The sequence below is a fragment of the Eulemur rufifrons genome, chromosome 7 (assembly GCF_041146395.1).
Source record: "Eulemur rufifrons isolate Redbay chromosome 7, OSU_ERuf_1, whole genome shotgun sequence".
NCBI classification, from domain to species: Eukaryota; Metazoa; Chordata; class Mammalia; order Primates; family Lemuridae; genus Eulemur; species Eulemur rufifrons.
The window spans coordinates 102812891-102839493 of NC_090989.1; the positions used below are offsets into that span (position 1 = coordinate 102812891).

A 26603-nucleotide genomic window follows, 5' to 3' on the forward strand; every position below is an offset into this window, starting at 1 on the left:
TAAAAGACAAACTGTAACTCCCTCTATTTCTTGCTACGATATCTACTCACCTACCCATAGCAGACACTATCAGCGTCTAGCCCATTTCCCCTTGAGCAGCTTGAGGACTCCTTCAGGCATACAAACAGCCCACCTCCCTCATCTCAGGTGGGTGTGCATTCTGCAGTGGCTCCGGAGTCCCCAGGGAATTTCAGCTCCGGTTCTCACACCAGCACTGACTTGATTATACACACTTTATTGGTTGCCTCCCCTTTCTAATCTCACATCTCCACTCCTCTAGTGATTTTTAAAAACCATTTCTAAATAAGCTATTTGTCTTCAAATCCTTGTCTCAGAGCCTGCTTCAAAGGGAACATAAACTTAGACAGTACCATCTTTTCCTCCTCTCTTTCCGCGACTGTGGACTAGGGCCCCTTCTTCTCCCCATGACTCATTTCTCCACGTAGCCCCTGGATCCCCCTCCTTGCTCTTCTCAGGGACCCCACTCCGTCAGTTATCACCTCTCAGTGCTGTGTCTTTTCTTTGCCTCGAATTCTACTTTATTTCGTATTAATTTTACATCCCAACTTTGCTTCCTTTTTCTTTGTATTTGTCTGAGTCTTATTTGTCCATTTCTTTATTTTCCATTTATCTTTTTCTGTTTCCTTAATGAGTGTATCTCAGAACTAGTGTTCTTTTCCACCCAGTCTCAGAAACTTTGTAATTTACTATGATGACACCCAAATTAGGAATTTTTTCTGATATTTTATTTCATGCTTTTAGAAACATTTCCTTTTGTATTTTCTTTACCTAACTTTGCTAATTTGGTCAGGCCTCATCAATCTACTGCCCCGATATGTATTCTGTATGGGCTGTCTGTATGTGCTCACACTATGGGCTTACAGTTTTCGGGAAGTTAACATATTGTTACATTTAATCTTCTGTAAAAATGGGATTGTTTGTGTCATTGAGATGGTCTCCTGCCTCTATTCCCAATTTTGTCCACCTTGCCGACTACACTGTGACCAGAATGAGCTTCCCAAAATGCAGCCGGCCAAGGAACTCCCAGAGTTAAACGTTTCCCAATCACGCAACAGACAAATTCCAAGCTTGAAGCTGCAGGACTTCATTGCTTTCTGTAACCTTCCTGAGGTCGTCTTTCATCATTCTCTCTGCTATATTCTCTCTCCAGGCCATGCTAATTTAGGTTTCCATGCTTCTCCTTTTCCTGACATTTATTTATTAGTTCATTTAGAAAATCTTTATTGAGCTCCCATTATTCCCCCAGAAGCACACCAGATGGTGGGGCCAAAATGGCAAATGAATAACAGTCTCTGTTTCCTGGAGCTCCCAGTCCAGTGGGAAAGAAAGATAAATACTCAAACAATTACAACCAGAGGCCACATACTGGCAAGAGGGGTTGTGATGGGAACATATAGGAAGCCTCTAGGCCAGACTTGGATGGTCAGGAAAGTAACAGTCAAGCCAACACCTGAGTAAGGGTGAGTAGGAAACTCAACAAAAAGAAATGCTTGTGGCTTTCTTTCCCTTACCAAGCTGACAGATTCCTACTAGTCCTTCAAAAGCTGGCTGCTCCCAGCGGCACTTTCTCCCACTCCCCAGAAAGAGGTGGTCACTTCCTCATCTGTGTCATTCCTATGTCTCCTACCTCTATCTCTCTGCTTCCCTACCTCTATCACATCATTTTGACTGCCCTTTTCCTTTTTTTCTCCCTGACCTGGCTCCTTCCTGCCATGCTCGTCCTTTAGTACTCTTCCTCCAGGAAGCCCTCCATGATCTCCCCCAACTCTAGCATAGGCAGCCCTTGTCTGTGTTCCCACAGCACCGCATATTTCCCTCAGAGCACTGATCATGTGGTACTGCATTCATTTGTTCATTCATTGTTCCATGAATGAGTGTATATTAAGCACCCTCTCTGTTCTAGGCTTATGTTCTGAACTGATAATCCAGCAGGAAATAAGTCAGACTAAAAATGTTATCACCAGAAGACACAAGTTAAAAAATGCAGGGTGTCCTCTGGGGGCACATCGCCTAAGGCCTGATCCAGCCAGAGAACCAGGGCTCCCCGGCCCCCACGTAGGTTGTGTGAGGGCAGGTGCCGGCACTGCTGCATGGTTGTGCGATCCATAAGCACACAAATGAATGAGAGGAGCACCAGGTCCCACGTTTTACAGGGATGACTGAGCCAGTTGTAGTTTCTGCTCTCTAGAAGTTCACAAATTAAGACTCAGGTGGCATCTGGGCCAGCAAACCCATCAGCAAGGCCAGGACAGCCAACCAGCCCTCCCTGGAAGGTGCTGGAAAGGAGGGGCATTGCAGGTGAAGAAGGAAAATGAAGCGAAGTCCAGTGGAAAGCTAAGCTTGTTCTGGGTCATGGTTAACAGGCAGGTCAGGTCCTTTTCTCTTCCTGTTTCCTTCTCTTCAGCCTAAAAAAATCTCCATGGTTAGATTGTCAGCTCTAATTTAGCTACTGCTCATTACCTTATCACCCATTTCCTATAATTACATGTTGGGCAGCCTCTTTCACCTCTAATTTTAATTAGTTCTCAGATATAAAATGAGCATTGCTGTATTTTCTGCTTCATGCTCATGGAGGTTCTCCTTTGCATGTGAGGATGAAGCTTTTATTTGTTAATGAACCTCAGGTCTCACTGATCCTTCAAGATTATTGGAAACATGTAAAGGAGAGAGTATATTGAGAAGGCAAAGCTATATATTTACCCTGCAAAGGAAAATTTTGTTGATTAGGCAAATTCACATATCAGGAGGTAAACATGAGCTGACCCATCAAACTCTTAGCACACCTCATGCCATAGAGAAGGCCAGGAAGATTTTAGGCTTCAACCATGGCTACCAATGACATAGAAAAGGCCCAAATAAGCTAACATAGGGGGAAGTGTTTCCTGGATTCAGGAATATATTTTCTTCTTAACTCTTCATGGTGGTCATCTATTTATTATTATTGACTAAAGTCCTTTGGTGATTGGTTCAGGGAAGGACACATAAGCCAACCAGAGCCAATGGGATGTGAAGCTTGGAGCTGCTGCAGCCATCTTGCCCCTCTGAGGGCACCCTGAGAATGGAACCAGCCTGGAGCTTGCAGAACTCACAGCCTGATCCTTAGACCAGCTGAAATTGGCCCACTGTCATTGTGAGTCTAGGAATTCTGTTTCTGCTGAAGCTAATGTTTTTCTTTGCTTTGAGCTGGATTTTCTGTTCACTTACACTGGAAGTTTTCTGATTCATACTCAGTAGACTTAAAAAGAACTGGGACTTTATTCTTAGCTTTGTCCAGCTGTGGCCCTTAAGGAATTCATATGAATGCCCACGCAGTCCCCTTCAGTGTGTTGACCCACAGTGGGCCACCCCTCAGGCACCCACGCCACCTTCCTGGAGGCGGCTGCCCATGGCCCTCCACTCTCTTCACCTGGGCATATCAGGGGCGCAGACCCCACCCCACAGGAGGAGGGCACCCTAAATGATTTCCTAATTCTTTGCCTCACTGTTAGAGAAGCTTAATTACATTACTGATTGAAGTTATAAAACTTTCATTTGGGTTTTTATGCTGCATAGGATTTAGGAAAATAATCTTTATATAAATGTAGAGCACACAGGGTAAACTCTGGTTACACAATATGAATGGATTTGTATATGCACAAGACATGCCTTAGTCAGGCTGCTTCTTAGAGTACAGGAGCTACGAGGGACCTCAGGAAATCTTTAGGGCGGTGTGCAAAGGAGGGAAAGGTAGGAGTTAGGATCTTCATCCACAACATCCACACCAAAACCAAAATGCCTCTGCTCAATTGCATTCTTACTTTGAAATCTCTCATGGGGAAAGCACACCTGATCATGGACCAAAAGACCTGGATTCTGGCTCCCATTCTGTCTCTGGAGCTTTGATGGATCATTGTTCATCAACTCTGGGAAGGGATGCCAGGAGTCATTCAGGTTCTAACATTTTCTAGTTCAAAAGTAGAGTAAAAGAACTTTTACCCAGCTGCCAACCCAAAGTCATGCCGAGCCTGACCATTGCCCACACGTTTAGTCCAACCATTCTCTTCGGAACAAGGCTGAGGATGGGGGGTGGGGGGCTGGGGGGAGGGCTGGGAAATGGGGGTCTGCTTTCTCTGCCACGGGCCCCAGACAAGATATATCCCTTCCCATCCTGTTTTCCTCACCTGCAAAGGAGTTGGTGATTGCGAGAACTAATTCTCCCTTTCATGATTGTGATGATCCTCAGTGAGACCATGTTTATAAATGATTGTCCACATCTGGGCCTGAGAAGAACACTTTCTCCCCCACTACCTGATGGTTTTGCAGCCGTTTGTTTCATTTTTGAATTGCAGGTTAGCGAATGAGGGCTACTCATCCCTTCGCAGCTGCACTGAGGGAGATGAGAGAGGGGTGTGTGTGTGTGTGCACATGCGCATGAGTTGTTTGTGTGCACGGGCTGTTGAATAAACCCCTCTGTACACACCCTTCTGTTTTCTTTCCTCAAGTTCTCCCCTAAGGCTTGACTCTGACAATGTGTGGGATGTCAGGTTGCCATTCTCTCACCTAAGCTGTATCTTCACTCCTAACAGTCTCATGAGCAAAGGCAAAGCCATATGGCCAGCAGCCCCTGGGGATTCAGAGGGCAACCACGTTGTCAGCAATTCTTAAGAAAGATTTTATCCATGAAAGTAGGAAAGTAGGAAGAAATATTTTTAAACAACTTTGAAAAAAATACAATGTCTGCCCACTTTTAATGTGTATGCACCACGGCATCTATTTAAGTTAGACTTTCCAGGAAGAGTGACAAGCCTACAATATACTCTTGCTGAATGTTTAATATTCATGCACCATTTACATTCTGTGGGTATTTTAATCTTAAGATGGTGCATTCTGTTTGCATTACGCAGTAAAATTGGTAAACTCTTTAAGGGAAGAAATTGCACTTCAAAATCGTCTCTCAAGTATCTTAGAGGCACTTTATAAATATTTATTATTGTTGCTGTTATGTTCTTATAATAGGAGAAGTGGCTAGCTTACATCGGACTTAGCAACAAGCATGGGGATCATGAAGGGTGTCATAAAAATAATACCATCCATGTTAAATATTTAACGTTGTGCTCCTCCAGTGTCAAAATATTTAGCATAGTGAGAGCAAATCTAAGGCAGAAGGAGATGAGCCAGGAGTACACTCTGCATATACGAACGCATTAAAAAGAAGCCCACACAGTTTATTCTTAAGATTCTCTGCTTTTGCTCTAGAAGGTTCCCTTGGGTAGGGAGGGGCATAAGGCAAGACCACATCCAGATGGCTGGAGCCGAGCAGCAGCGAGGTCAGCTCAACCTGCCTGGCCCAGGTTTGCCCTGAGCGGGTTGGATTCTCCCCTTTGGAGGCTCCAGTCCAGCTGCAAATGCCTCAGGTCACCTCCTGGGGCTACACCTGGGCACAGCCACGGCCAAGTAGGTAAGAGTCCCGGCTGCTGGCACCTGGCTTACCAGATACCACTTCACATATTTCTCCATCCCCTTCCATCTAGTTAGGATGACAGGCTTCAACCCTGCACTGCCTCAGAATTATCAGGGCAGCCTTTTAAAAACATATGTACCTGGGGCTTCTTATTCAAAAGGTCTCTATGGAGACAGGTTATCTGCATTTTTAAAAGCATCACAGGTAATTCCAATGTGCAGCCAGAGTTGAAAAGAAGCACCTTTTGAGAGACTCAGTGTAGGTTCTTCAAGGTGTTAAATATTTTATTTTATGACTTTATTTTTTCAAGGATGAAGCATGAAAGGGCTGCCTAAAAGAACACAGAACATTACCATGGAGCAATTTTGCAGTGCCTAGGAATTACAGTCTTGAGGCTTGTGTAAAACAGGGCTCCTAGGGCATGGCGCGTTCTTTCTCTTCTTCACTGCTTATATCCGGATCAAGCCCTGCCAGGTCTGCATAAAATGCCCTCCTGACCTGTGAACAGCCCAGGGGTAACTCCATTTGGGATGATGGTATTTTATACTGGGTTCAATATATGCTCAGCTGAAAAATGAGCTAGTGACCACACATCCCTCATTTGTGCTTTCCATATCTTCTTACCTGTATTGCTTCTTATAAATACCTGGCTGTTTGGCTTGCCACATACACCTGTGTGATGTTTTGAAAAAAATCAATAGAATGGCCTATTAAAGTTAGTTAGAGTTCTCCAGAGAAACAGAACCAGTAGGGTGTGTGTGTGTGTTTAGGGAGAGAGAGGGACAGTCAGACAGATACACACAGATTTATTACACAGAATTGGTTCATGTGATTATGGAGGCTAAGAATCCCAAGATCTGCTGTTGGCAAGCTAGAGACTCAGGGGAGCTGATGGGATAGTTCTAGTCTGAAAGCTGGTAGACTTGAGACCCAAGAAGAGCTGATGTTTCAGTTTGAGTCTGAAGGCCAGAAAAGATCAATGTCCTAGCTCAAAATAGTCAGGCAGGAGAAGTTTCCTCTTATTCACAGGAGGGTAAACCTTTCTGTTCTATTCAGCCTTCAACTGATAGGACAAGGTCCACCCACGTTAGGGAGGGCAGTCACCTTTACTCAGTCTATAGGTTCCAATGTTAAACTTATCCCAAAACACCTGCATGGACACACCCAGAATAAAGTTTCACCAAATATCTGGGCATCCCATGACCCAGACAAGTTGACACATAAAATTAACCATGATATGCCTCATTTCTCACAGGCATCTTACCTGCCAGGAAGCACGCTCATCCCAGAGTGAATGGTTCACGGTAAAGTCATCCCATTTCAAGCACCTGTAGGAGAGCTGCCCACTGTCGTGTGTTACCTCCTGCGAGATGAATCAGACCAGCCTCCTGCTCCTAATGTGAGACTTTTTGGAGCAACTCAGAGTGTGGGCAGATGCCTCTTTCTCACTGCAGAAGTGAAAGCTCTGCCAAAATAGTTCTGGGACCCAATCCAGCCTAGACTGCATGTCACTCTCTACGTGGTAGATTCCCTGGTCCCTGACCTGCTTTTAGGACAATCCCTGATTCTGGGTCTCTCTCTGTCTCCCTTCCCTACCCCTCACTTCCATTTCTTCATTGATGCACTGCTGGAAAAAGCCAAAGAACTGGGCTGGCTAAACCTCAACAATTCAGGATTTCTGATTTCAGCTGGATCCTCACTATTAGCCAGTGGTCTTTTTGTCATTTCTTAGCAATTGATCATGTATCCAGTTATTTATTCAACAAATATTTTTGAGCTCCTCCTACTTGCCAGAGACTGTGATCTGCGAAAGGTGCAAGAGGGGTGTAGAAAAACAGGCAGGTGCTGCTCTCAGGGAGCATGGTCTTGTAGACTCTCTGGGGCAGAAGTCCTAAACCTGTCCAAACAGCTCGGTCTTCTGTGTTTTCAGCTGACCTCAATGACAACCATGGGTTTACCATCATGAGAAGTTACTGGGCCTGTATTTCCAGCCTGGAAGTCTTGCCAGCACTCCTCTTTTCCCTAGATGCCTGAAGCCGGAAGGTCACAGTCTCTCTGGTCACCACGCCCCAACCGTGCTCCTGCCTCGTCTGTCTGCTCTTGCAGCTCCCTCCTGCGTTTGTTCTCTCTGAGATTCCAGCTCATCCACCCCCATGCCCAGTCCAGGAGCCTGGGCATCCTCCTCCATTTAGGAAGACCTCCCATTCTGCACCCCAAGGTCACCAGACCTGTTTATTCTTCACCCTCAATAATCACCTCCTTCCTCTACGTCTTTTCATACACTGCCTCATCATCAACTCAGAAGTAGTTTCCCTGTCTCCAGTCTCAACTCTCTTCCCTCTAATCTGGCCGTCACATTGCTGCCAGAAAATACTTCTAACACATTTGATCATGGCCTGCTCCTGACTCAAGTTTTTTCAATGGTTTTACACAATCCAGAGCAAGGTTTTAAAACGTTTTTTTTTCTCTGACAGAGGATAAACTTTTCCCCCAAAATGTAATATGAAGCACTAAAAAGAAATGAGCTATCCTGCCATAAAAAGACATGGAAGAACCTTAAATCCATATTACTATGTGAAAGAAGCGAATCTGAACAGGCTACATATCACATGATTCCAACTAATGACATTGTGAAAAAGGCAAAACTATGGAGACAGTAAAAAGATTAGTGATTTCCAGGGGTTAGAGGGAGGGCAGGATGAATAGGCCGAGCATAGAGGCTTTTTAGGATAGCAAAACCATTCTGTATGATACAATAGACACATCATTATACATTTATCAAAACCCATAGAATGGACAACACCGAGAGTGTACTGTAATGTAAACTATGGACTTCGGGTGACGATATTGTGTCAATGTAGGTTCATCAGTTGTAACAAATGTACCACTCTGGTGGGGGATGTTGCTGATGGGGGAGGCTGTATGTGTGTGGGGACAGGAGGTGTATGGGAAATCTATACTTTCTGCTCAGTTTTGCTGTGAACCTAAAACTGCTCTAAAAAATAAAGTCTATTTTTTAAAAAAAACATAACATGAGGAAAGAGTAGAACTGCTTTGATGGAAGCTGCGGCAGATGGAAGGAGGAGGGTGGAGAGAGGTCCTTGTCCCCCAAGCACTTCCTGAGACCTGGGGACCTTAGGATTTGAAGGAACACTGGAGACCTAGAGAATCTGAGCTAAATGCCTTACCAAGGCAGACAAGGGTTCTTGTAATCAGGCCTAGCTTTCCTTCCGGACTCATTTCTGGCTGTTCCCCAGCACCTTGTACTCATAATATTCTATGCATATGACTGGTTTCCCCAAGTACCTCCCTGCCTTGGGGTTTCCCTCCTGGCCCTTGCTTGTGTTTCTCCCTCTGTCTTGAACCCTTTGCCCTCCCTCTCCACTTGTCTTCTCCCTTCAGTCTCAGGTCAAGGACATCCCCCCAACCCCATGTCTCCCAGGAGACTTTTCTCATGCTTTGTTCATCCTGTACATGCCACTATGGCATCTGTCAAATGTATTATCAGTTTGTGTTTGTGTGCCTAACTCCCACTGCACTTTGAGCAATTTGAGGGCAGGGTCCATGATGTTTTCCTCTTAGTATCCCCTGTAACCAATGCCTGCCTCCACAAATATTTGCCTAAGAATTAAAAATGGGCTGGGTGTGGTGGCTAAAGTCTGTAATCCTAGCACTCTGGGAGGCTGAGGTGGAAGGATCACTTGAGGCCAGGAGCTCAAGACCAGCCTGGGACACATAGCAAGATCCCCTCTCTACAGAAAATAAAAATAAAAAATTAGCTGAATATGGTGATACATGTCTGTAGTCCCAGCTACTTGGGAAGCTGAGCTGGGAGGATCACTTGAGCCCAGGAGTTTGAGGTTGCAGTGAACTATGATCACACCACTGCACTCTAGCCTGGGCGACAGAGTGAGGACCTGCCTGAAAACAAATTAATTAATTAATTAAAAGAATGAACAAATGAATGAATATGTAAATTTTGCTCTTACTCTCTCAGAAGACAGTCCCAGCTGCTACTAGGCTGGGGTGGGTTTGGGTCCCTCCCTGGTGAGTTTACTCCTTTCCCCTTAGTTTATTTGACTTCAGGTCTTGACAGTCGTGGACAGTATATGTACAGAACAGACCAGCTACAGCAACCCACAGGTGGGACTGGGCACTGAATTTTTTCCCATTTCTCTCCTTGGCAGAGCTGTGTTCCTTCAGATATATTGTCAGTTCACCCTCAAGTTATTTTGCCTTTATATTCTCATTTACACATGCTCTTTGTTTACCAAGAGGAATTCCCAGTTGCTTTCTCTCTGGTAAAGAAGGAAGTCAGAATTGTTAGCTTTAAGTATGACCTTTAGAGTATTTCAATAAAAGGCATCTGTAGTCTTTTGATTGCCTGGAAGCTTTAATACTTAATCTCCAAAGCCACAGCTGAGCATGGGCCATGACTGAGCTGACACCCCATGCCTATGGCAGTAAACCTAGCTCCACCTGGATTTGACAGCTGGGACCTGCAGAGCCTGACAAATTTCTAAGGCTGGTGCATTATTCCTTTCTATGAATTCCTTGTCTCCTCTGGCTTACAGAGGCAACTCAGAAAAGTTCTCAAAGAGGGTTTATTCAAACTGTCAAGCTTTGTTTCCTGTTTTGAATGAAGCCAGTCAGCCCCATGAAGTTCCTTGTTTCCTCCTCTTTTTCATGCAGTATCTTATCACAAGTGTTCAGGCTCCTAGAAAAACTTGAAGCTCAAATCAGGACTTACTGCTCCTAAACCAAGGCTGTCTCAAAGTTCACCAAAATGCCTGCAGTTGTCTGGAGTCTTCCTTCTGGAGACTCATTTATAAGTGGCATTTCATGGGCACTTGAATTTGTTAAGGGCTTTTGGTTGAGTATTCTATGTACTTATTGACTAAACTATTTTCCACTATAAGTAACAACCTGTAGGTAAATGGCTGATAAATGATATTTCACTACGTATATCTCTTAATTTATATTAAGAGGTTATTTCTTTCAATAACAAACACTAAATAATTATTTGCCATAAAGCACATTCTCAAAAAGATTAAGGTCAGACTGTCCCTGATAATGAATCTCCAGGGTCTTTCACATACAAGTAAATAGTAACAAGATCAGAGCCACTAAAATAAACAAATATCAAATTATCTTAGATATATGGTGAACAATGACCACCTTTACCTCCCAAGTCAGATGATGAGGAAGAACCAGAAAAACTCAGACACTGAGAGTGTTCAGTATCTTTGAAGCAGCCCTCCAACACACCAGCTTTGACTCTCACACCATCGGGCCCCCCAGGCTGCAGTCGCTTACCCACCCCTAGTCACTCCCTCTCATTCCATGAAGATGTTAGCTCCTGTCTCATTGGCACCCTCTCCATATTAGTTTTGCCATAATTTTTAGTGATTTCAGTGACTCCAAAGATGATCATGACCTGTACCTTCATCTCTCAGTTTCTCAGCCTCCTCTCCCCCATTGATCTTATCTTCAGTTCAACCTCAGCCACTGTCTCCCAATGGACACGCCCTAGACTTTGTCACTACCAATAACAGAACCCCTCCATAACCTCGATTTCAAACATTCCCTTCCCAACCACCACTTTCTATCCTTCTAACCACTGTCTCTAAGGTTCTTACTTCAACAATTCCTTGGTCCCTCTGGGACGTACAATCCATTGATCCCACCTGCTTTGCACTGTCCCTCAGCTTTCTCATTTCAGCACTTGGCTCATTTTCCTGGCTCTGGTCCTCATTTTCCTCCCTGCTTGGTTTAAATGCCAAGGTCCACCACTACGATAACTGCCTTACATAAACCCTCAACTTTTTTTTGCCCTCTCCTTCTCATCTTATAAAAACCCCCACCTACACCTGCACAGCTGAACATGCCTGGAAGAAAAACACTTGACCACGGAGATGGTCTCACTTCAAACTTATGAACACCGGTCTTAAGCAGGTCCTTAATGCCGCCTGGCCAGCATGATGCCTACTGCTGGTTGACTCACTCTTCTGCTCTCCTGCTCATCCTCTCTCTCCTCAAACTTCCAACACTTCCTTCCTATGCTCGCTAACAGCAGATGATCTTGCTTCCATTTCCACTGAGAATATAAAAGCAATAGAACTTTGACAAGCTACCTCCACCACTGCCACCCCCCCAATCTCCCTACTAGCCTCAAAGGCCATGTGCTCTGTCTTCTGTCATGTACTCTCATGTGCTTCTGTGTCCCCAAGAAATCATTCCAGATATTCTTCTCTCTCCTTCTCCTGTATCATTTTTTTCTTCTCAAAAGGATTTCCTCATCAGCATATAAATATGCTGTCATTTCTTCCATGTGTGAAAAAACTTCTCTGACCTCACTTGCCTGTCAGTGCCCCTCTATTTCTCTGCTTTTCTTTACAGCAGTTGTCATCAAAAAGTAGCTTCCAGCTTGTCTCTTTCCACTCTCCCATGAGCCTGTTCCAGTTATGCTTTGGCCCCAATCACTCCACAAAAACTGATCTTTTCAAAGTCATCAGTGAACTCCATGTTGCTGTACCCGATGGTTGGTGCTTGGCCCTCATCCTGCCTGATGCACGAGCAGCACTTGACAGGGTCAGTCACTCCATCCTCCTTGAAATGTTTGCTTTGCCTGGATCCCAGGACTCCCTTCTCTCCTGATCTCTTCCTATGGCACTGGCTACTTATTTTCATTTTCTTTTTTGGCTCTTCCTTAGTTCCCCAGTTTCTTAATGTTGGCTTTCCTAGTTCACAGCCTTGTACCCCTGTTTCTGTACTGTCTATACTCCTGCACTAATGTTCTCATCTGGGATCACAGCTTGAACAACCTCTGCATGTTGATGACTCCCAAGTTTGTATATCCAGCCCAGCTCTCTCTTCAACTTGAGATCCATATATCCATTTGCCTATTTGACAACTTTTCTTGGATGCTTAATAGGTATCTCAAACTTAATATGTCCAAGTCACTCTCCTAATCTCCCCTCTCCCTAAATCTCTTTTCCCTCATTCTTTCACATCTCATTTACTTTTAACTCCATTCCTTCTGTGGCTCAGGCAAAAACCCCTAGAGTCATCTTTGACTTTGCTCTTTTCTCTCATATACCACATGGAATCCAACAAAAAATCTTCCAGTTCTCCCTTCAAAACACAGTCATAATCTGGCCATTTCTAACTACTTCCTCAGTCACCATGCTGGTCTAGGCCCTCTTAGGTCACAGCAATAGTTTTGATGGTGTTGAATGGTCTCAATGCCAAGGCTGCCTTTCCCCGTGTCTGAGGGTGTCTGGAAGTCTTGTGTCTCCCCACGTCACACACTCAGATTTCACCATTTCAGAGTCATCTCCATGCTGTTAGAATTGCCAACTCTACTTAGTTTTCTTTAAAAATTTACAATTTATGGAAGGCATAACAATTTTTATTTATTAATTATATCTACGTATATATGTGTGTGTATCTCACTTTCTCTGCCAAGTATTTAAGTCAGATTATAAAATACATAAAATGAATAACAATATAGAAAAATTTATGAGGCAAAGGGAAAATAAGGATAGATAGAAAAAATTCAGGTGAATGGAAGGAGGCGGTGAGCACGCCACACAGTCCTTCACACTTGCTAAATGGGGGTGCCACGTGAGTCCCTGCCTCTGACCTCTGCTTTAGTATCAGGCTGCTTTCTGCCTGATGGGTCCCCACAAGGCATCATGAGCACAGTGGTTCCTTGGAACTCGAGAGGAAGAGGGCTGACCCGGGCAGGGAAAGGCTCAGAAGGAGAAGTGGGGCAATGCTGGCCAGGAAGTCTCCTCCTCATCTGAGACTGGATCCTGACTTGTACCACCAGCACCCCCTGGTGTCCCCCAGCCTCCCACCTTCCAGCCCATCCCCAGGCAACACCTGAGTACTTACCAAGACCCAAGCAAGAAACTCTGAGTCCTGATTTTCCAAGATTCCTAGAATAAAAAGAAACCAACATATGGTCATCACTTCCTCTGGTGAAACTATACACATGCAACTATGAATATGATATCTCACATCTCCCATGATTTTTGACAAGGGCTGCGGTAGAGGCAGGGCTGCAGACACAGGCCTGTGGTCTCGGGAACAGTCTCCCTCTCATGGCCACTCGGGCACTAGGAAGCTCAAATCTGCTCAGCCTCAGCATGAGTACACAACGTTCCCCATAAAACACAGTTTTCAATCCCAAATTGTTTTCTTTATAAGTTTGTTTACACATTTACTGGCTTCCTCTCTCCTTCTGGAATGTGAATTCCTCGAGAGCAAGGAACTTTTCCTTATTCACCAACCATTCATTCATTATTCATCAACTGAGCCTGACTCACAGTAGACCCTTAATAAATATTTTTTTTTTTTTTTTTTTTGAGACAGAGTCTCACTCTGTTGCCCAGGCTAGAGTGAGTGCCGTGGCGTCAGCCTAGCTCACAACAACCTCAAACTCCTGGGCTCAAGCGAGCCTCCTGTCTCAGCCTCCCGAGTAGCTGGGACTATAGGCATGCACCACCATGCCTGGCTAATTTTTTTATATATATTTTTAGCTGTCCATATAATTTCTTTCTATTTTTAGTAGAGATGGGATCTCGCTCTTGCTCAGGCTGGTCTCGAACTCCTGAGCTCAAATGATCCGCCCACCTCGGCCTCCCAGAGTGCTAGGATTACAGGCATGAGCCACCGCGCCCGGCCCTATCCTTAATAAATATTTTTGACCTATTGACTAACAAACTGATTGCTAAAACAGAATATTACTTCTAACAGATGGGGATTATTAAAAGAACAAACACAAAATGATCTTTTAGGTTATATTTACTATATTAAATGTATTTTTTTATACAAAGCTATGACAGGAAGTTCAGATGGTCATTTTAAAATGTTTCTTCTTTTTTCCTCTGTTTTCATTCCCAAAAGTTTATCAAGGAAAAGAAATATATTTTTCTTTCTAAATAGGGATAGAGCTAAGAGCTCCAGTATTCACTTGCCTATAAGCCTCTGTGGAGATCCAGACTTGACCCATTTTTCTGTCTCCTGACTAACATCTGTCAGAGAAGAAACCAGACTCTTAGAGAAGGGATTCCTTACAGCATTAGTGTAGGGGTCCAAAGTGAGGAGGCGAAGCTGAAATAATTGCAACATCGCAGAAAAGTGCGTCCCTTATTCTCCGGTGAGACACTCTATAAGAATACAACTTCCCTCCGTCATTTCTACCTCAAATGAATGAATACATATAAAACTTTCCACAGCTCAACTTCCCCAGCTTCTCCCTCAGTTCATCATCACTTTTGGCTTCTTTAGAGTTAGCAATTACTACTCTCCTTTTTGCATCATATTTCTTTCTTCCATTTATTATTGTTGTCTATAAAATGCCACCTAAGCAACACATTTAATTTCACAGCATCATCAAAAGAGCATCACAATGCAAAGAGTTGAAAGAGCTGGGTTTTTGACAAATTGTCACAACTAGCTGGGTGACCTTGTGGAAACTGCTCCTTTTTTCTGGGGTTCAATTTCTTCATTAGTAAGATGGAATGCTGATGCCTGTGCCATTCACTAGCTTCACTGCTATGGGGCCAGAACGTGGGATTGTATGCTCAAGCGCTGCACAGCCCACAAATGCAAGGCATAAAGATTCCTTGTGCCTTCTGACTTTGCTCACCCCTCTGCTCACCCTCTCACAGATGTGGCATTAAATTTTTCCATATGGATATGGATATATCCAACTGGAAGAAAACTGTTGCATAAAGATGCATGTGAAAAATATTTTGAATTACTCAGTAGGAGAAAAATAATTGGATCTCTCCTGTGAAAATGATTTTCATAAGAAAACATCTTTTAGTAGTTTCTCAAACATCCATAAGATGTGCAACCAGAAGACCTTTCTTTGTAGTTTAGAAGCCTGCTTATTTTAAAGGATAGAAATCTGGAGTAAAAGCTATGTTGGGAGGAGAATAAAAAAAAGATTAAAAACAAATCAAAACAAAACAAGCAAAAAAAAAAAAAGTGAATAACTTAGTCTTCCAGGGAGAAACATTTAACATTGACGAATCAGTAAATATTTATTGAGTGGTAACCATATTCCAGACAATGCACAAGGTCATGGCAATACAGAGAGGAATAAGCCATGGGTTAGACCCTTAAGGAGCCTAGAGTCCAGTGAGGGGCACAAAAAAGCAAATATGTAATTAGGGCACAGTGGGGCATGTCCTACTGTGGAGATCTTTGGGCTCACATGGCATGGGGGTACCTCAGGCTTGTGTTTACACAACTCTGTGGGTGTCATGGGGAAAAAGAGCTAGATAGGGGTTTTCTGTAATTTTAATATCTTGTAGTGATTTTTGAAAGCAACAGGGAGGAGTGGCTCAGGGCAGAACAGTGGAATCATGTTGGAAGCCCCCAGGGTTTTAGGGCCAGACAGTTCTGAGGCTAAGGCTTCATAGTCCAGAGATTTTCCTAACAAACACAAAGAAGGCAAGGTTATGTCACTGGGTACATAACCAATGGGAAGACCTGCTCTACCTTCCTTATGACAGTGACTTAAGGAGATAAGGATCAGTGTTGTTGGTTTGGAAGACTGAACCTGAGAATTGTCAGCAAAAACAAACTGCAGAGTAGCAAGTACTAAATATGGCCCATTTTCTTGCCTCAGCTGTTTAAACACCCAGGACAGCTTTTCTGGAATGAAAGCCTTTGAAGATTTTAAAATATAAGAAAAGTTCAATTACAGACAAATATTGATATGTCTCCACTTTGAGCTTTGGAGTTTTTGTTTTCCTTAACTCTTTATTTCCTTTAATTCTTTCTCTAAATATCTTCACCCTCTACTAGAGAGGATGTTTACCGAATTCAGGTGGTCGTTTTTAAAGAGAGAGGCATTTTCTGTGCATGAGAGATATCTGGGTCTATAAGTGCATTGTCCTTACTTTGTCCAGATATAAGTCTCTTTGTGAGACCTGCACCACTTAAAGCACTTTTAACAAATGATGGTGCCACTCACTTTGCAGATGCGAAGGTAGGAGGAACTAGCCACCTCCAATGCAGGCCATGGAATCCCAACACTTACGTTATTCCGAATTGGCACATCTGCCTCCTCCGCCTCTATCCATGTCTGCACAATACCAAGTGGAGATGTGGCAATTGTCCAGGTCCTCTGATCCACTTAAGCTCTGTTGTGTAATAGGAGCCCACATATTTCACACATTTGATCTAATGAGTTTAAAAGGTATCATTCAGTAGCTTGTCTGTGGCTATAACATCAAATAACGACCAAGTTTACCAATCATGCTAGACTATAACACACACTGGAACCTTCATCTTATGAATATGGAATTTTCAAGAACACCTCGTGATCGTATGTGACACTGTGCAACACAACAACTTTATATAATTTCATTTTATTTCTTAATTCCTCAGCGTTCACATGAGTGGGACTACCTAAAAATTCTGTAAGCACATCAAATTCCCATTAGATTGAATTCCTTTCCCTTTTGATTCAAAATAGTTTCTCTGCACAGGTTTACCTATTTTATCTGTGTCAGATATACCAGAAGGAAGTCTCACCATGTTCATTTTTAGTATCTGCTCCTGTTCAACTCAAAATAAAAGCTCCTCTTTCTCAGGTGAACCCGAACTGCTCTGCTGCTAATATTAGAAATGAATGACATCAATATGGGAGCATGGAAAGGACACTTAGTTTTTTCAGTCAAATTTTGGAAATCCTAAATTCTAAAGCTTCAGTGAAGAGTTATCTGGAGAACTGATACAGATTCTTGAGAACACAAAGGTTATGCTTCCCCTTTCTTTCTGAAGGCAGACTGTCCACTCAGAGAGTACGTGGCTGAGCTTATTTTAGGGCCACGGTTAGTTCCATGGAAGAGGCATCAAATGTGAGTCCTCGTTTTATTTTATGGAGCAACCACCAGACCCTTTTGCTTTTAAGGCACTAACAGAGTAGTGGGAACTAAAATCAAGTGTCTCCTAGGCTCAGTGTCACAGGCCACCCTGATGTTCACAGTTCCTTTGCAAATCAGAGGTTAAAAGCACAAGATTAGTAGCCAAAATGTGTTGTTTTAAATTGCTTGTTTCTGAATGTATGTGTCTTAGACCTTATTCACAGTTTTTAACTTCTGGGAAGAGAGGAGTAGTTAGCTAAAATACGTGCCTTGCACTTGACTAAGAAAGAAGCATATGCAGGGGGCAAAATCCTTGATTGAAAGGTTGACACCACAGGAATGGCCTGAAAGCATATGTAAGGGGCTCCAGCAGCTGTGTCCGGCTGGCAGAAACAAGCTGGGTTTGACCTGGTTTTCACATGGGCAGGTAATTACATCTTTTGCCATCTCACTGTATTTGAACATCTTTCTGATCCTTCTAAATCACACCCTGCTGTGTGTCATATCTTACCTGGAAGTTACTTGTCAAATGTGGGGTTTGGGGTTTCTGTGTTTGTGTTTTTGTTTTTTTTAAGAAATGTATGTTTCCCCTGATATAAGGTTTAAAAAAACAAACAACAACAAAACAACAACAAAGAAATATAACTTTAATCTTTTTAAAAAAATTCAGAACAGAAAGCATGTTCATTTGTCATGCTTTGAAAAGTTTTGATAGTTTTGATGGTTGCATGAGAATGTCCATTTTGACAGTCATGTCAAAGTGACTACAAAGGGTTACGTTTCCTTATGAGGCACTGCTCACCACTGTCGGTAAGTGAATAATGACTCATTTGGAAAGCACCAGGCACATACGTGATTTAGCCATGCGTTTTGCTGACAGACATTGACAAGTAACACAATGAAACTTTTTTTACTCCTACCTTTATTTAAATAGCAACAAAGTAGAATGAGATATTTTCACATTCTTTGATTTAAAGGTTTATTTGTCAGTTGTAAATTCTTTTTTAAGTTTTTTTTTTTTTTTTTTTGAGACAGAGTCTCATTCTGTTGCCTGGGCTAGAGTGCCATGGCATCAGCCTAGCTCACAGCAACCTCAAACTCCTGGGCTCAAGTGATCCTTCTGGCTCAGCCTCCCGCGTAGCTGGGACTACAGGCATGTGCCACCATGTCCGGCTAATTTTTTTTTATATATATATTTTTAGTTGTCCAGCTAATTTCTTTCTATTTTTTTAGTAGAGATGGGGTCTCGCTCTTGCTCAGGCTGGTCTCGAACTCCTGAGCTCAAACAGTCCACCCGCCTTGGCCTCCCAGAATGCTAGGATTACAGGCGTGAGCCACCGCGCCCAGCCTGTCAGTTGTAAATTCTAACTAGATTCTTTTTTTTTTTTTTTTTTTTTAAGGGAGCTCATCATTAAAGAGGATTCTCAATTCTAGATTCTTATTTGTTTTCTTTGGACATATAAAATCACCTGTTGATCTGTATTATTCTAGAAAATCTGGAGAAGTATAGCAAAAAAAGACTTTCCTATAATTAATTAGTTCAAAAAAAATACACAAAATTTCAACTATGTACCAGTCCTTGAAATAGGCTATGACGATGGGTTGAGTAGCAGATAGTTGCTGTTCTCATTGAGCTTATGTCATAGGAGGGGAGGCATATTAAATAGTGAATTAATTGTTTGATTATAATACTAAATAAAAGGATAGTAGGCTCTAAATGTAAAACTGGGATGTTGAGAAAGCTTACCTAGTCTGAGTGGCTAGGAAAAGCTTCTCTAGGGAAGTGACATGTAAACTCGGAGGAAGAGCAGGGACTAGTATTCCAGACAGAGTGAACAGCATGTGCAAAGGCTCAGAGACTTGAAGAAACATGGGTAATTGACAAACTGAAAGAAATTCAGGACAATGGAGGAAGAGAGAAAAAAGGGTAGAATGACTTCATATGGGTCTAGTGGGGGCGGTAAGAGCCAGACCAGACAGGACCTTACAGGTTATGTTAAGGATTTTGGGCTTAACATGAAGAAATAATGGAAGACTGCTAAAATACTTAAGCAGGAGAAATGGGCTGAAGGGAGGCAAGAAGAAGAGCTAAGAGGCTGCTCAGGTAATCCTGATGAGAAATGGTAGTACCTTGAAATCGGATTTAGTAAAGTAGACATGTTGGGGAAGATTCCAAATATTCTCAGCAGGTAAAATCTATAGGACTTGGTGTTTCATGGAATATGAGTGTGAAAGAGAAGGAATAATGGGCCATTCTCAGATTTCTGACTTGGGCAGCTGGGTGAAGAGGGGTGATTTTCATGGAAATAGGGTTCACTAGGGAAACAGAAGGGTTTGACTCACCTTTAGGCAGGTGAGGATTGAAATACTCATGAGATATCAAAGTTAATTTCCTGGAGCTCAGAGTAGGGAGAGGGGTATTTTCTGGCTATCGAGGGCAATGGACACCATGGCTGGGTCAGCTGCCAAGGGAGACAGTGTGCAGTTCGAGAAGAGACCCAAGGACAGGGCCTTGAGGAGCAGTAACACCACAGGTGGTGGAGAGGAACCTCATTGGCAAAGGAGTCTGAGAAGGAGGGCAGATGGAGAGACCAGGAAAGTGTCCATGAAGAAACCAAAGGAGGAGATGGTTTCAACAGGGAGTGAGTGGGCAGCAGTGTTGAAATTTGCTGACAAATCAAGCTCATGGGAGATGGAGGAACATCCTTTATGTCCAGGTATGTGGGGATTGCTGACACTTCTGTGGCAGCCATTTCAGGTGTGCTGTGGATGAGAAGCCAGGCCGGGATGGCCAAGGAGAGGGAAGGTGCGCAAATGATGCTCACTAGCTGTGTGTGATCTTGGGCAGGTTGCTTAGGCTTTTTAAGTCTCCTCCTCATTCATAGATGGTGATAATAATAGCATGCTACTTTTTTTTAATGGTTGAGAAAATATAAATGCAGCATCAGTCCTAGCATATTTCAGTGCTCCATAAATGCCAGTTGCTTTCCGCCTTTCCAGTTTCTTAGGAAAAGTGCTATCTCAAACACTGAATCTGGTGGGGTTCTGGTGCAGTAGCCTGGTAGGAGGCTGTCTCTGGGACTTGCAAGACCCACTTCCCGTGACCTAACGATCCTCTCAGCTGGAGTCCAGCCTAGGAGAATTTGTGATTGGACACTGTAAACATCCTGAATCTATTACATGTGAATTGTAAGTTATTTTTCTAGCGCCATTAGAGAAATGGGAAGGAAGGCATGAAGATAAATAAGGGAGGCAAAAAAGAAGGTGGCACTTTCTGGCAAAGACAGTTTGGAGAAATAATGGGGGTCTGAAGAATTTGAAACCATGCTTCCATGATACCATCAGGGGAAATGGAGATGTGATGTAAAGTTGTGTTGATATAACCATAAAAACTTCGGTGTTCTGTGGAGGTGGGGCTTGAGAAATGCCCACTCAGGTCTACTTGTCATTTAAACAAAAGCTACTCATTGCTTTTTGTGTCTCATGCATCCAAAGCATCAGAAAAGCTATAAATCAGTAACTCAGAGTCTTACATCAGAAGAATCTAGATCCTCTGTCTCAAGGGCCTGTAATTTGGGGGACTGTGGACTTAGAGAGGAAAAAAATACATCTTTATTTTTCACCAACTTTTAACTGAAAGTTAGCATTTCCTTCAATTCTGACACAGGTGAGAAACCACAAAAGTATTCATGTTACTTATGACTTTGCCACCAGTGGAAATTGCAGGTATTATTCTATCACATCACAGTTACTTCAGAGATCTCAAAAAATCATTAAGACTCACCATTTACACTCATCACCACTTGGAAATTGTGGTATTCAACCCACGCCTAGATAGAACTTGTTACTACGTTAACAAAGAAGTGCATGCATTACTAGGCCACAAATTTGGTTTTTAAATATTTTGAACTATACTTCAATTTAATTGGAATCCTGTGTATTTTATGTTGCATATTTAAAAGCTCTTTCCACAAAATGAATCCTTTTCTGGCATCCACTTTGTAATGAAAGTCATGATTAGTTTCCACTGCAATGAGTTTTTAAAGGCAAAATAAAACAAAAAAGTATCTGAGGTAGGAGATTCAGGTTTCACATCTTTTCAGTTCTGTTCACCGTGGGTAAATCTTTTGCTTTCTCTTTAGGAAGCAAAGTCAGCAACGTGACAGAGACTGAGGAATGAGCCTGACTGAGGGGGAGGATGATATTTAAATATGCACTTAATCAAAAGTAAATTCTTTCAGCCATAATGCATTAGTCTGCCTTTCACTTTCCTTGACAGGAGAGCAGAAAATTAATGTCCGTTTTTTCTGCATGCCATCAGAGTGCCGTATATCACAGCACACATTGTACTTACTGTGTATGAGGTTGTTTCTCCTTCCAGACTGAGATTCACTGGAGCCAGAACTGAGTCTAATGTGTCTGCATAGTCCCAACACCTAGCACAGTGCTGAGTGCATAGCGGGTATTCAGTGATGCTCGTAGCGGGTGCTCTCATGCCATTGCTTTGTTGTGGATAGAGACTGCACTGTACTCACTTGTGACCCTCTTGGTGGCTAGGGAGGCTCTGTGGTTTACTGGAAGACACCGGGCAGTCAAGTGCCGTGGTGAAGTGCAGTGCAGTGCAGAAGGGCCTCTATCACATACTATCAGTGAAACCTTGGGAAATGTATGGAACCTCTCTGTGCCCATCTGTTACGTGGGGATAATAATAGAAACTACCTCACAGGGTTGTTGTGAGAATTCAGTGTGAGAGTTGAAGCATTTAAGATAGTGCCTGGCACATGGTAAATCCTCTCCAAGTACAAGCTGTTATTAGACAAATACAGGTTTGAATCCAAGCTCTGCTCCTGGTAACTATGGACACCTTATTTCACCTCATATGGGTTCCCTCTCTTGTAATGTGAGTTTCTATTCCCTCTTTGAGTGAGGGAACACAGTAAACATTGTGGCCTTTTGCTCTTCCAACTAACGTTGGTATTAGGGCTCCTTCTTTTAATTTTACAAGAGGTTAAAGCTTCTGAACGTGGTTAGCAGAATGGAGTCTGTTCCCTTCCTCTTGTCCCCCCGCCTCTCCAGTTAACTGTGGCCACCATTCCAAGAGGAGGGCCAAGTCCCAGCCCCCAAGTATTTATAGCTTCAGAGCTTAGGACTGGGGCTTAAGGGGGAATCATGACCACAGACTAGCTGTATGTTTAGCTTTTGTTTTTTTCTGTTTTTACATTATTTTTTTTTCTTATTTCATCATATAGTGGGGGTACAAAAGTTTAGGTTACGTATATTGCCCTTGCCCTCCCAGGCCCCGTGAGTCAGAGCTTCAAACATGGCCATCCCCTAGACAGTGCCTCTTGTATTTTCCTGGAAAGAGTTGGAACCCATTCTACTAAGTGAAGTATCCCAAGAATGGAAAAATAAGCACCACATGTACTCATCATCAAATTGGTTTCACTGATCATCACCTACGAGCACAATTAGGAATAACATTGATCTGGTGTCAGGCAGATGTGGGCAGGGGAGGGGATGGGTGGAAGTTCAGCTTTGACCTTACTGTTTAGTTCCAGTCAGTCCAGCACTTTAAACCACATGTGGGTCACCTCATCTGAGTCTTCAGTGCACACCTCAAATTCAGAATGTTCATCTGTGGGTCCCCCCTCCAAAACAATGGAGCTCAAACTCTGATATTTAGTCTCCCTCTCCTCTGGCCTCCACTACCAGTCAGTCAGCAAATCCTGAAGGCCCAGATTCCTTATGCACCATTGCTCTCCTGCATCCTGTCTTCTTCATAGCCACCACCAGGTCAGACCTTTGTGTCTGGCAGCGCCCTACCTGCTCTTCTCCCTCTAGATTCAATCTTCTCTCTCTGTTTATCTTGGATCAGCCTATCACCTTCTTCTTTGTATGTAGCAACTATCACTCATGTCTTGTTACCTTTCTTCAGTTGCAAAGTACTTGATGGTAGGATCCAAGTCTGATTTATAGTCGACTTTCTCATAACACTTAGCACCATGGAGGTGCAAGTCAATATTTCAATGACTAAATGAATGATCAAATGACAAAGTCTGAGAAGCCTTTCTTAACTCCCTGATGTGGACTCCAACAGTTAGATATTATTTTAGTATTAATTTTTTTTTTTTTTAAGAGACAGGGTCTTACTGTTGCTCTGGCTGGTCTCAAATTCCTTAGCTCAAGCGATCCTCCTGCCTCAGCCTCCCAGAGTGGTAGGATTACCGGCGTGAACCACCATGCCTGGCCTATTTTAATATTAATTCTTTTCTTTTATGTTTAGATTGACTATTAAAATTCAGTTGTCTTGTTAAACATCATAATGCAAGAAAAAGAAAAAAGTACGTAGATTAAAAAGGAATAAATAAAACTGTCTCTTGTTGCAGACAACATGATTATCTATGTAGAAAAATCCCAGAGAATCTACAAAAATCTCCTAGAACTAGTAAGCGAATTTAGCAAGGTTGCAGGATGTAAGGTCAGTATATAAAAGTCAATTGTATTCCTAGCAATAAGTGACCTCTGGGAATTTGAAATTTAAAAGAACAGTCCTATTTATAATAGAAATCCCAAAATGAAATATTTATTTATAAGTCTATCAAAATATGGCCAGGCTTTGTATACTAAAAACTAAAAATACATTTAGAAAGAAATGAAAAAGAATCTAATTAAATGGAGAAGCATACCATATTCATGAATTGCATGACTCAATATTGTTAAAATGTCAATTCCCCTCAATTTGATCTATGGATTAAATATAATCACAATTCAAATCCTGGCAAAATGTTTTGTAGATAGCAATAAGGTGATTTAAAAATGGATATGGAAAGATGAAGGAACTAGAGTATGCAAAATAATTTGAAAAATAAAAACAAAGTTGGAGGACTCATACTACCTGATTTCAAGATTTAGTATAAAGCTACACAGTGTTGTATTGTCAAAAGGAGTGAAGCACGTACAAATGGGACAGAATAGACAGTAAATGGAACAGAACAGACAGGTCAGAAATAGCCCCACAGAGGTACAGACAATTGATTTTTGCCAAAGGTGCAAAGATAATTAAATGGAGAAAAGACTTTTTTTCCCTAACAAATATTGATGGAACAAATGAAAGAATTGTCAATATGTTAAAAAAAAAAAAAGGAAAAGAGGATATTGACATAAATTTTACATCCCTTACAAAAATTAACTTAAAATGGGTCATGGACCTAAATGTAAAATATAAAACTATAAAACTTCTAGGAAAAAAATAGATGGGAGAAAATCGGTGAGACTTTGGGTTTAACAACCATTTTTATATATGACATCAAAAGGATGATCAATAAAAAATTTAAAAATTAGACTTTATAAAAATTCAAGAGTTTTATTCTGTAAAAGACACTTGTTAAAAGAATGAAAAGACAAGCTACATACTGGAAGAATATATCTGCAAATATCCAGTTAAAAAATGACCAAAGTATTAAACAGACACTTGACCAAGGAAGACATTTGGTGGCAAATAAGCATATGAAAAAAGTTCAATATCATTAGAAACTAGGAAAATAAAAACCTTATGAAATACCACTATATACTTTTTAGAAAGTCCAGGACAAACACTAATCAACCAAACACACACACACACACACACACACACTACCAAGTGCTGGCAAAAATGCAGAGCAAATGGAACCTCATGCATTGCTCGGGATATGCAAAATGGTACAGCCCAATTTGGAAAACACTCTGAAGGCTTTTTATAAAGTTAGACACACCCATATCATCTGACTCAGCAATTCCACTCCTAGGTATTTACCCAAGTGAATTGAAAACTTATGTTCACGCAAAAAACTTATATAAATATTTATAACAACTTTATTCATAATAACTAAAAACTGGAAGCCACCCAAATGTCTGACAACTGATGAATGGATAAACAGGGTACATTCATGCAATGGAATACCGTTCAGCAGTAAAAAGAAATGAACCGTGGACTCATGAGCCACACAATAATATGAACATATCCTAAATGCATTTTGCAAAGTAAAAGACACTAAACTCAAAAGGCTACAGTATTGTGATTCCATTTATATGACATTCTGGAAAAGACAAAATGAGAGGGACAAAAGGCAGATGAGTAGTTATTGGGGTTTGGAGGTGGGGGGAAAGATTGACCACAAAGAGCCAGTCTGAGGGAATTTGTGGGGGTTATAGAATAGTTTTGCATAGGACATACCTGTGGCAAGACTTTGTGCATTTATCAAAGCCCATACAACTATAAAGACACAAAAAATGATTTTATTCTGCAAATTTTAAAACATCTACTAGAATGCAAGATGAAATGCAGACTGTGAAAAATGAAATGAGTGACATACCAAACTGGAGGGAATGGGGAGCAAAGGACCTGATGTAAATAATTTTGGAAAACAGTATTTTGGCTGGATATTGCAAAGTTAACAACAAAAAGAACTGTACACAAACACTGGACTTTACTTGGAAAATTTGTTTCTAACTGGGTTGAATTAACAATTCTGAAACTAAGGTTGCAAACTAGGGTTGACCAATGAAAACTGTAGTAAGGAAAGCCTTGAACAGTAGACCAAGAAATTAAACAAAGGAAGAAGAAAAATCGAAGACCTCTTGAAGCCAGTATCCTTTTATTATTTAATTTTATTTTATCTATCAATATTCCCAAATTGCCAGCCCATTGTTTTTGTTTTTGTTGTTTTTTTTTTCCTAATTCAGCAAATGTTTACTCAATAGTTACTAAAATGCATTAAGAGCTAGTAACTGACTTTGAGGTTAATGAATATTCTTTCTCTACAGAAGAATAACATAAAAAAACTGACCTGATTGCTAATGGAAATTGAATGCATTTGGCCCACGACTATGCTTTGAACTCTGTTATAAATGAATAATGATTGATCAGGTTGGAGTTCTGGTTTTTGTTTATCTTCATTCTCCAACCTCTACTTTCTTTTTATTCTTCTTGATATCTGAGTTCATTATGTCTCAAAAGTGGGGAAATTGCGTCTCATTCTACAGTGACCAGCAGCCAGGAGGTGTCTGACTGGAGGGCAGGGGATTGTGCCTTCTGGTGGGAACGAAGGGAGTACCCACGAACAGTGGTAAGAATTGCTGTTCTACGTGCTGGAGTCTCTCTGTGCCAATCATGATTTTGTCTGAGACAAAGGGAAAATTCTCTCCTACAGACACATGAAAGGAAGGAAGGGAAAGATCACCCACTTGTGAAACAGTAAGACATCAGAAAAATA

At 42.0% G+C, this 26603-nt stretch overlaps 1 protein-coding gene across 5 annotated transcripts in view; it reads right to left on the bottom strand.

Moving 5' to 3' along the window:
- KCNAB1 (potassium voltage-gated channel subfamily A regulatory beta subunit 1) overlaps positions 1–26603 on the bottom strand; it is a 375912-nt gene that overhangs the window by 91377 nt on the left and 257932 nt on the right. For all 5 annotated transcript variants that reach the window (XM_069473059.1, XM_069473056.1, XM_069473057.1 and 2 more), the window contains exon 2: positions 13361–13404. In XM_069473059.1, the coding sequence (XP_069329160.1) occupies positions 13361–13404 (44 nt within the window). The remainder of the gene's footprint in view (positions 1–13360; positions 13405–26603) is intronic.